Raw genomic sequence first — 11,167 nt, 5'->3', positions numbered from 1 at the left:
CCTTGGCTGCAGGAGGGGAAGAGAGAGATAGAGAGAAAGGAGAGAGGGAAGGGTGGAGAAGCAAATGAGCGTTTCTCCTGTGTGCCCTGACTGGGAATTGAACCTGGGACATCCACACACTGGCTGATGCTCTACCACTGAGCCAAACGGGCAGGGCCTTGTATTTTTTATTGAAAAAATGAATCATGCTTAGTGTCAATCCAATGAAGAGAACAAAAATCTGCCATGTGTACATGAGAATGTTTGCTCTTATAGCTTTCTCAGTTTGTCAAAACTGAGTAGCAGCACTTTTTACCCTACATGTGTATCCTTGAGCATGCAGAAATACAAGTATTTGTCTAAAATCTAAAACTTATGGGCAACCAACTAGCACATGTGCAGACCAGTAAAGTAGGAAAGGCTAAAAAGTTTTAAAGGAAATAATATACATCCTAATACAGCTCTTCCTAAACACACACACACACACACACACACACACACACACACACACACACACACACACACACACACACACAGTAAAATAAAGCTGAAAACCAGAGCAAACCAAAAGAAACAAATAAAAAGTCCATACTGGTGGCATGATGAGTTAAATTTTATACTACAGGATTTATCCTGCATGAAGTTTGGGGTTAAAGCATTCACCAAAGATCAGAGGCTTATGATGAGGATTATGAAGAAATAACTCAGAATACAGTAGGAAGATTAGTGTAAAGTACGTCTCTTAGGCAGGTCCTAGGAGGCACTCCAGACATACATTATGTGCTTCCTCAGAAATTAGGCAGAAATTTCTAGATCTATTCAGTTACCTTTCTTTTGATTTGATTTGATTTGCTATAATTGACCTCTCTGTTTTTATAGAAACATGACAGATAAATGAAAATGGTGAAAAGTGCAGTGGTGTGCCTGGAAATTGGTGCAAATGCATACTGTGTTAGAGTACATGAAAGCTTCTCTAGTTTTAGTGAGTTTTTAATTAGAACACAGTATATGGAAAAAACTTTTCAAAAAATTCTTTAAATGTTGTTACTGTTTGCTGCCAACTGTATTGCTATTATTCTAAGTTATAGCTCTTCTAGATGACATACTAATTTCATCACCTGAAAACTTAATTCTAAAAAGAACCAGAAAGTTGAATTTTATTATCCTGATAAAAAGAGCACTCCAATTGAGAGTTTTCAAATGTAGAAAAAGTAGAGCTTTTTATTTTTCTGGTTTGAATCTTACAGGAAGAACAATGACAACAATTAAGTTTTTGTAGACATACAACCTCATATTTACCAAATAATTTTACTATGGTACTATGTATTTCTGACATTTAGCACTGAAGTCATGTCAACATTTTGAGAATAAATGTAGTACTTTAACAATATGTAAATCTTTATACCTAGGTAACCATGCTAATGACTGGTGAAAAATTTAGGTATCCAGATGTTTTGTGTACACACTACTAAAAAAACTGATTAGGACTGGTAAGTATGGCTATTTAAATGGCCCCAGGCTGCTAACGAGTCACTTGGGGGCAATGTGAGTTCTGCAGAAGCAAAATCTGGCTGCATCTCCCATTGCCTGGGCCTGGGATAGGGCCAGGGAGCGCATCATGGGGTTCAACAAAATATTGCTGACCGGCAGGCAGGCTGGCTGACAGTTATATTGTCCCTGCCTGTAAAATGTGAGGGTCACACACACGCATCAGCACATTCACTCCCCCACATCAGTGGACAGAGCTGCTCACCACTTACATTTCATGTCAATTCTATGTCTATGGAGGGAGAGGAGAAATCCCCACAGTATCAAAAAGGAAGGAGTGCATCCTGGAGCTTTCTCCAGGGCCAGAGCTTCTCAAGCTCCGGATCAGCCTGACTGGTGACTTGAAGGTCACAGTCACATGATTTCATGCTCAAAGTGATGTTGCTTTCAAGCCTTTATCCCCTTTCAGAGAACAAGAATCCGCCAGGCTTTACCAGCCCTTCTGTGGAGGTTGGCAGAGCCAGCAGTACAAATGGTCCTCACAGAGCGTGTTCTGAAGGAGCTTAAGGAATAGCAGTTACTCTCTCTTAATGGTCAGTTTTACTGCACACTGATGGAGAATGTGATTACAGGGGGGACATCTTTCACAGGAAATGCATTTCTCTCTCTTCCACTTTTGTTCTCATTTGCAGCCGATTGTAAAGAGTCTGAAACCTGGAAAATTAGTTGAGCTATATTAGTAACTAGGATGCCTTTCTTCAATTTTGCATTCGAAGTTTATTTTTAGGGCATATATATGGTATAGATTCCCCCCCCCCCCCACTCCTCATTTCTAGCAGCTCTACACAGAATCACACATTTTAATGAGCCTAGGGCACAGGTGTTGCAGGAAAAAAATAATGATGTTTGCCATTCATCTTTCAAATTAAATAATGTGTTTTTAAATAGTAACTTTTTTCATAATACATTATGGGAACAACATTTATCTGTCACATTTTAAAAGATGTATTTGTAATAAATGTAAATTACTTTTAGAAAATCAGTAATTAGGCTCATCAAAAAATAAACAATCTGCCACAAAAAAAGATAATCTTTAGCATAGTTAAGTATAATAACTGTTATTTGAATAAGTTAACAAATTAGGGTAGATTGCTTCTGTAATTCATTTCCTATAGCACAAGTCTAGGTGACGGCATTAAGCTCTAGAGTGGGGGTGGCGATAGTATTTGGCACCTTATACTTTGGTAAAACAGTTCTCCCATTCAAAAGTTCAAATTTTCTTTGAACTTGATTGAGACAGTATATTATCACTGAGGCTTATAGAAATGGGAAATAACGGAATTTTTCTGTCACTATTAGAACTATATCATCACCTCAGAATTATCAATCAATAACTGTCTTATTAAACATGAAGAGTGGGATGACTTTCTTAAAAGATATGATGAAAATCAACCTGTCACCTTTAGACAAATTTCAAAAATTCTGTTTTTATGCAAACGCTATTATCTTGTCATGTACTCTTTCTGCCTTTGCTCGCTGGGCCTGTTCTCAGCCCGTGTCTGTGGGGAAACAGGAGCCTCTTCTCCAACATCACTTTCCCCTCCTGTTTGAATCCTCAAACTTGGCTGTGATTGGGAGTTGTGACAGCACAGCCTTCCACTGGGGAAGCAAATGTGATGATAGTTACTTGAGACAGAAGCATAAAGGGAAGGCCCAGAACAGGAGACACAGCCCTTAACCTAATCATTGCTTGTCTTCGGCACTGACGGCAGCAGGCCGCTCTGCGTACGGGAGACGGAATTGGGGAGCGCTGTCACTGTGCGTGCCTTTGGATCAGAGGCTATAACTGCAATTGGGAGAACCGCCTTTTCCTCTGTCACTGAAGACTCTGAAGCCCTAAATTATTCAGCTACTTCCGCAAATTTTGTATTTTTCTTGCCAGAATGATGTAATAAGATAATGTCACAAAAAATGTTATTTGTGACTGTTTTTTCCCTTTTTGCTTCACAGTTCCTTGCATTGTTGGGAGTATTTCTTTCACCTAAATGTCTTCTTCAGATAAATATTTGCCATGGCCTGTCATTCTGACTAGTCTTTTCTCCTATCATGGTTTTGTTGACTCAAACTTAAATTTTAAGTATGTGTGTGTGTAGATATATATATATATATATATGTGTGTGTGTGTGTGTGTATATCTACACACACACATACTCTACACACATATTTTTTTAGTATATATATGTACTAAAAATTACTAAATGTATATTAAAAACATGAGAACTGTACATACCTTTCAGTGAGATGATTTTCATGCTCGGAGAGGGTTACATTCTACCTATGCATATTTCTATGTCGTTCTTCATCAGGGTTTTGAAGGTTTTCTTCACGGGTTAAAGTTTTGGAGGTGGGATGCAACGCACCCCTGTCCTTGGTCTGCTTTGGCTTCGAGGGGGGTCCTGGAATTCCAGATTTGGCGGAAGCAGCGGCATGTTCTTCTGGCATCCTGGGCTCCCCCGGGCTCTCTGAACTTCCTTTCTCACTGCCCAGCCTTGATGAAGCCATGGGCTCTGCGCTTCCTCCACCGACACTGGTAGCTTGCGGTAAACCACCCGCTTCCTTTCCAATGTCAGATCTTTTCCAGGCAGGAGGACTTGAATGATCCATCGTGTCTGCATCATCAGCTAAAAGAGAAGCATCACTGGGCCCAGCAGACGCGGCCCCGGCTTGCCGTGGCCCTGCAGCTTCACTGGGACCTGCAGGTGCCCCTGGAGGAGCGCTGGGGAGATGGGGCTCGCCTCCACTGAGGTCATCCTCAGCACAGGCCTCAAAGAAGCATTCAATGTCGTCCCTGTCGTCAAGGCCGGAGTCAGTCACGTCCAGTGGCAGAGGAGTGCTGCTCTTCTCCTCTATGTAACTGCTGACCTCCCCACAATCACTGTCATGAGATGAGAGAGATAAGTAGGAATAAAAGTCCCCTTTTCTCAGCTGGATGGGCCGGTGAGAATGTTCTAACACTTTCTCCTTGATTTGAGTTAATGAAGCAGGAGCAGCTGCCTCATTCTCAGGTTGAGATTTACTTTTTAGTGCCGTTGAAGCCATGTCAATGATTTCCTTAACAAAGTCATGTACTGAACAATCTTCAGCATCCTTCTGATGGAAAGGATCTGGCTCACAGTCGCAGCAGCAAAGGTTGTCCGTGGCAGAGGCATTTCTCTCTGTTTCATTTTGTTCAAGGGCAGGGCAGCAAGCAGCAGATTTCCCAGCCAGACTTAATGCATCATTAGATGAAGATGTCAGTACATCAGAGTCCTGTCTGTTGATAACACTGGCTTCTGAGGGCAGTTCTGGGCAAGACTTCTCAGTGGGAGAAGAAGCAGGCCTCTGATTTTCAAAATGGTGGTGGTTTTGACATTTCTTTGGAGAATGGCTAACAGTTTGGGGGACAAATTCCTTTCCACCAATGTTTGAATTGTCTGAGCCATCCATGAATGCTTTACACTTACCACGCTCACTCTCTGAAATCCCCTGTCTGGTGGAAGAGAGATTTTCTGATGCCTTTGAAATCCCATTAAATTCGTCCTGCTGTCTTTCTGCAGTACTTTCAACATTGCCATTTTCCATGTCAGCCACATATGGATCCTTATTAACTTTGAAAATATTTTTCTTATTTTCACCCTTTGTTTCTAACTCATGGATGTAGGATAGATTCTTACCATTTCCATTATTTTCAGAGAGACGTTTTACAGAGCCATTTAGAAGGGCCTCAATGCTCAGAGTATCAGAGGGATTGGTCATCTCACTACTACTTATATCCTTACTGCCCCTTATTTCATCACTGAGATTACACCTTCTCTTATCCCTAGTCAATGAAAGCTTTGGTCTAATCCAGGTGTGCAGTTCATTCTTTATATAATCTAGCCCTGACATCAAGTTGCATTCTTCATAAATTTCATCATCTGTTGCAATACTGGAATCATCATCCTCATCTTTAATGCATAGCTCTTCTTCTGTCAAGGTGAGGGTAGAGCTGGAGAGGAGATCACTGTCATCTTCATCATCAGTGCAAGCAGAGGTGCAAGAGACATTAACGATCATGCTGACATTGACATCGCTTTCATCAGCCACTGAATGAGTCAGGCGCTTCCTGAATGATGCATTTGATTCGGTGATCTTGTTCTTGTGTAACACAATATCCTCTGAGCAAAGAGAGAGCTCATCACTGCTGCTAAGTTCTGTAAGAGATGCAGGGGAGTCTTCATTTATAGAAGATGCAATGTCCAATGACAGCTGCCCAGAAAAGGACATCTTTTGGGAACTGCTTTGAAGAGTGATATCAGAAACACTTCTCTTTATCTTTTGCTCTGAAGGACTCTGGATATTCTCCAAACGATTCAGGAGATCTAATGTCCTTTTACTCAGTTCACCAACTGAGCCACTGCTCACGCTTATGTCCCCAGAGCTGTGACAGCTAAAAAGATCTTCATTGCTTTTATAGGATGTCAACCAACTTTCTAAAGAAGTGCTTCGCTGGAGGCTGTCACTGCCATTTTTAAAGATGCCCAATCCAAATAACTCACCCCCTGGAGAAAGGGACTCAATAGATGAACTACGAGATAAAAGGGAGAGCTGTTTGGCATTCTGCATGCCAGTAAATGTCTTCTCTACATCACCACAATTATACGAGTTGTGATCCATTTCATGTGACGCACTTGCCAGAATTCTTTCATGAGGAGGTGCATCTTGTTGTAACTCTGTAGCCTGATGTTTAGATTTGCAGGATTTTTTATCAAAATAAAAGCCATGAAGCAGGGGATCCTCTACACGTGCTTTTTCACTTTGTGACTGCTTCATTATCATTGGTAATTTGAGTTTTGAGTCTTGGAGGTATGAGTAATCATAAAATGTAAACACATTGTGTTTTCCTTGTAATTCTTCTCCCAAACAATCAGGGGCATGTTTGGTAACACTGTTTAATTCTCCAACTTTTCCATTTACACAACCCACTGGTGAAATGGATGGCTGAGAACAATCTGGAAGCTTAATGGCTTCTTCCTCATCTTTAAATTTTTGCTTTAACACATTAACGGCATCTCCCGTTTGCAAGTCCAGATGTTCAGTTTCAGGGTTACTAGGGGACCTGTCTCCCACATTGAGCAAGCACATTTCAGAGTTGGTAGTGGTGTCAGTGTCTCCTTCACTGACGATGCCACTCTCACTGCCTGAATTCTGGCTCATGTCTCCTCCGTGGCATGAGCAAGGCTTCACCAAATTGGAACCACCTAGAAGATCCGGCAAAGATTTGGTAGATGAAAATGAAGAGTCTTTACTGAGACTCTTAGTTAAAACACTAGACTGTGTCATGCTGGTGGTGAGTTTTGGGTTGCTTTTCAGGAATGGCATGTGGTTGTCATCATAGAGTTCCACATTGTGCAGGCTGTATACTTGGTAAATGTGGGGACTGGAGGGGGCTGTAACGCTTGAGGCATGCTGGGGTCCCCCACGGTCACCTGCCTCTTTTCCATAACCAGGGTCCTCACCACTTGTCTCTTCAAGTTTTAAGGAAGGCCTGACAAGTTGAGGTTCTTGATCAAGGTCATTTGATTCTTCATTCAAACTAATTAACTTGTTACTTATATCAGTTTCATCCCATTCCAGGGCATCCTCACTGGTCCCATTTAGGTCCATCAAGCCAGGATCAATCACATTCAAAGTCTCCTGTGCAAGAGGAAGGAAAGAAAAAGAAGAATCAGGGAACACAGCATGAAAATCTTATCCATTCAAAATCTCTTGGAAGAGTCAGGAAAGAAATGTGCTCCAAGCATAGATTTGAAAGATAGCATAATTATTAGCTCTATCCCTCTCTGGAATAACACCTAAAATTATTGAAATAGGCTGTTCTATCAATAGTAATTTGTCACTGGAGGCAATAACATAGATTAAAATGTAAGGTTATTATAGTCAAATTGTAATTTAGGGAATTAACTATTTCTTATTGATTCTTTACACTTTTAACTTTGGATTGGTTGAAGATAAAACTATCAGGCAAATGAAGGTAAAAAACAAAAACCCAAAAAGTATAGCCTATGGAATCTCTTAAGACACATTCACCCTGCTACTGTCTTAGTGCTGGAGTCCATACTGGAATACTGTCTGTAGCCATAGACAGTGACGCCCCTCTTGCCTCTATTGCTGAGTTCTCCCTTGAAGCAGCTTTGGCCTGGGGAATAAAGCACCACCACCTGTGGAGCCACTGGTCTCTCCTCTCCTCTGCTTTCCCTTTCAGGGCAATGCCTCTTTAAGATCTGGCTCTGCTCCAAGGCCCTTAATCACAGTTCTCTCAGCCCCCCTCTTCTCAGCCTCTCTCTCTCTGACAGAGACTGGCCCTGGGCAAGTCCCTTAAGCTGTTATCTGAGCACCAGTCTCCTGACATCACTGTTAAAAGGGGCTAGCACTATCTTTCAAGATGATTAGGAGCACAAAATGAGTTCACGCATGTGGAGGGCTGAGGAGGCGTTCAGCACACGGTAACGATAGTTCTTAATGCACATAGAATTGCTCTAGAGTGGCCTTGAGTCAATTCGTAAGGGTTCTCCCTGCCCACCTTGTTCTCTCCTTCTTATCATTCCCTTCAATTAGCTCTTACAACCACCAGGGATTCCTGACAAGGTTGGTAGAGAAAGGAGTCATACAGTGTAACAGGTCAGCATCTTTGCATTACGATTCAGACTGGCTTTACCAGTCTGGTTGGAAAACAGACCTAATGCTTTATTCCTCAGTACTGGGAAAATGGCTCCACCAGCAAACCAGTAGCAGAACTTCCATAAGTCCTAAGTCCTCCCTGACACTAATAGTTAAAGAATACCACAGACACATTGAGTATGAAGTACCCATTAGCCCTTTATTATACTGGATGTGTAAGAGATTATCTGTGTAGCCTACTTAAGTTTAAAAGAGTCCAGTTACAAAGTAAACATTAATTAAGGGATATTTTTAAATTTTATAACAGAAATCTTTCCTGCTGCCAATGTTACAGCAGTTCATTTAGTACACCGGCACTCATCACGCTCGCTTAGATATGGAACACATTCACTGTGATGAATTTTTATTAGAATTTCTGTTTATTCTTTGCTTGCTGATAAAGGCAATACTAATGACCGCTTAGTGAGGCTAATGAATGTTAAAATCTTCAGCTGCAGGAACAATCAATCAGTATAATCAAATAGTATATTAATTTCAAATACTATCTTGGCTGACACTATACTCTGGAAGTGCTAATAAATAATTGAACTAGTTTTTCAAAGGAGCTCTCCTTGTAACTCTCTGGTTGACTCTAAGGTGTAGCAGCACAGACTTTCGACGAGCGTCCTAAACCTGGGGGCTCACACTAGATGCAGGAACTGTGCCATCTGGGTGTGAGCTGGGAGCTCAGCCCGAGTGATGCCAGGAGCTCGGCCTGTCTTCCATGACACAGTCATTTTTCTGACCAAATGCTGCCTCATCAGCTTTTCAAACACAAGCCTAAGAAAGTATAAAACTTACAGCAGGACCTAAAAGAACACGTCCTTTGTTCAATAAAGTGGTTGGAGTGGAAAATTTCCATAGAAAAGTATTGAACTTTTGGATATAATATTATCATTTTCCCTGTTTCTTTCCTATAAATCTCTTAAATTTATTGTCATTTTTGCATTTTTTTTGTGTGTAAGTCAATTCCAGGTATATCTGACAAGATCCATTAGTAAATCATTCATGTTAGACTTTAAACTTCACATATTAAAAAAGTACAGCTTGTTCTGCCCTCATTCACTCTCTGCTGTTATGTATTAAATTCTGTCAATATTTTCAGTAAAATCTCCATTTCCTCAAGACTTAACCTCAAAGATAAAACATACCATGGGGGCAACAACATGGGAAAATTTTCCAAGGGGAAGAACATTAGAATATCTATATAACTAAAAAGTCCTTGGAAAAAAAGATGTATGTATAGAGTAATATAACTGGTAGGAAGATTATTTGGTTGAATACTCTCTTTGATGATAGCTCAACACAGTCAATAATGTTCAGGTTAATTAAGCATTTTTGTTGTTATTTTTCTAAAGGAATTTTCTGATACTTAAAAAAAATTGCTCCTGTCTTTGATAAAATGATAAATCAAAAAAGGAAGAGCAGGTGAGCTGTGCTGTCAGACTACCTGGGTTCCCAAGGGATGGGGGTGGGGATGGGCCCAGCTCACCTTCCCTCCCTTATCCTCACATAGAAAAAAAATGGATGGAGACAAAATCTAAGAGTATTTGACTGAAACCAAAAGAATAGTGAGAAGTATATAAGGTTCAAATAGAGAGTCTGCAATTCCAGAGATAATTCTGAATTGTTAATTTATGCAAGGGTGTTTTATTCATAAACTTGCTTCACTGGTACAGAATTTTGGCCTGCCCCAAGGGCTTTATATAAATAATTGCACACACACACATCTTTACAGATTTGCTCAAGAAACAAGAAGCGAGTTATTTATTTTAGCACAATACGCACAAAGAAAGTAACTAAAAGTGGCTGGAGAAATGATGATGATGATGAGCAGGAAGAGGAGGAGGAAAGAACCAAGATTCTAACAGCAGTAAGTAATACATATCCAAATAAACTTCCTTTGGTTCTTGTATGTCTTTTATTGAGTTAGGTCTCCCAGGGTAGCATTTCTAGGATTTTCTTAAAATTTTAGGACCCTGGCTGGTTGGCTCAGTGGTAGAGGTCTGCCTGGCGTGTGGATATCCCGATTAGACTCCTGGTCAGGTCACACAGGAGAAGTGACCATCTGCTTCTCCCCCTTCCCCTCCCCCTTCTCTCTCTCTCTCTCTTTCTGTTTTCCTTCTGCAGTCATGGCTCAATTAGTTTGAGTGAGTAGGCCCTGGGTACTGAGAATGGCTCTGTGGAGCCTCTACCTGAGGTGCTAAAATATATCTCGGTTGCCGAGCAATGGCCCTAGATGGGCAGAGCATTGCCAGTAGGAGTCTTTCTGGGTGGAATCTGGTTGGAGCATATGCAGGAGTCTGTCTCTGTCTCTCTTCCTCTTACTTAAAAAAAAAAGATACGTTATTAGCTAAAGAGTGGCGGTGAAGATACCTGGTATTCTATAAAACAGCTCAACAGAGATTTGATACAGCTATCTCTGGATTCCTTTAATTTCCTTTAAAAAGTTGCATCTTTGGAAAAATCTAAAGAATTACAATAAAAGCAGTATTAAGTGAATGTTCTACTCAAACTTTTTGTGCTCAAAATGAAAAGATCATTAGGAGGTCTTGCAATTTGTGCTCTCTGTTTATCCCAGATCCAGAAGTTTATTGAGTGATACTACTTGCAAAGCCCTGGGAGAAAAGACTTATCTGTAGAAAAGTTGAATACAACAAAAACATACAAATAAATAAAAATAATGAAAGCATAAACAAATTTAATTGTAATTGAATAAAGAGGTGTATATTTACCATAAGGCAAAAGCAGACCCAGAGTTTAAGGTGCCAATGAACAGAAGGAAGAAAATCATATATATATATGGGGAAATCTATTGAAATGAGAGAAAATTCCAACATTCATATATTCACTCTGATTTTTTTTAATGCAATATTTTCCCCAGCACACAACTCCAAATCTACAACCAAATTGTCTGAGCATTAGATGCATACTTATTTTCCTAAATTAGACTTAGGTAGAA

General features: G+C 40.4%; 1 protein-coding gene across 4 annotated transcripts in view; it reads right to left on the bottom strand.

Moving 5' to 3' along the window:
• Window positions 1–11,167, bottom strand: part of AKAP6 (A-kinase anchoring protein 6) — a 495,640-nt gene that overhangs the window by 8,896 nt on the left and 475,577 nt on the right. For all 4 annotated transcript variants that reach the window (XM_066344191.1, XM_066344194.1, XM_066344192.1 and 1 more), the window contains exon 13: window positions 3,758–7,182. In XM_066344191.1, the coding sequence (XP_066200288.1) occupies window positions 3,799–7,182 (3,384 nt within the window). In that variant the 3' untranslated portion in view covers window positions 3,758–3,798. The remainder of the gene's footprint in view (window positions 1–3,757; window positions 7,183–11,167) is intronic.

Source organism: Saccopteryx leptura, chromosome 6 (genome assembly GCF_036850995.1).
Source record: "Saccopteryx leptura isolate mSacLep1 chromosome 6, mSacLep1_pri_phased_curated, whole genome shotgun sequence".
NCBI classification, from domain to species: Eukaryota; Metazoa; Chordata; class Mammalia; order Chiroptera; family Emballonuridae; genus Saccopteryx; species Saccopteryx leptura.
Note: the sequence above shows the minus strand (reverse complement) of the source record. Positions and strands in the feature narration are given on the sequence as shown.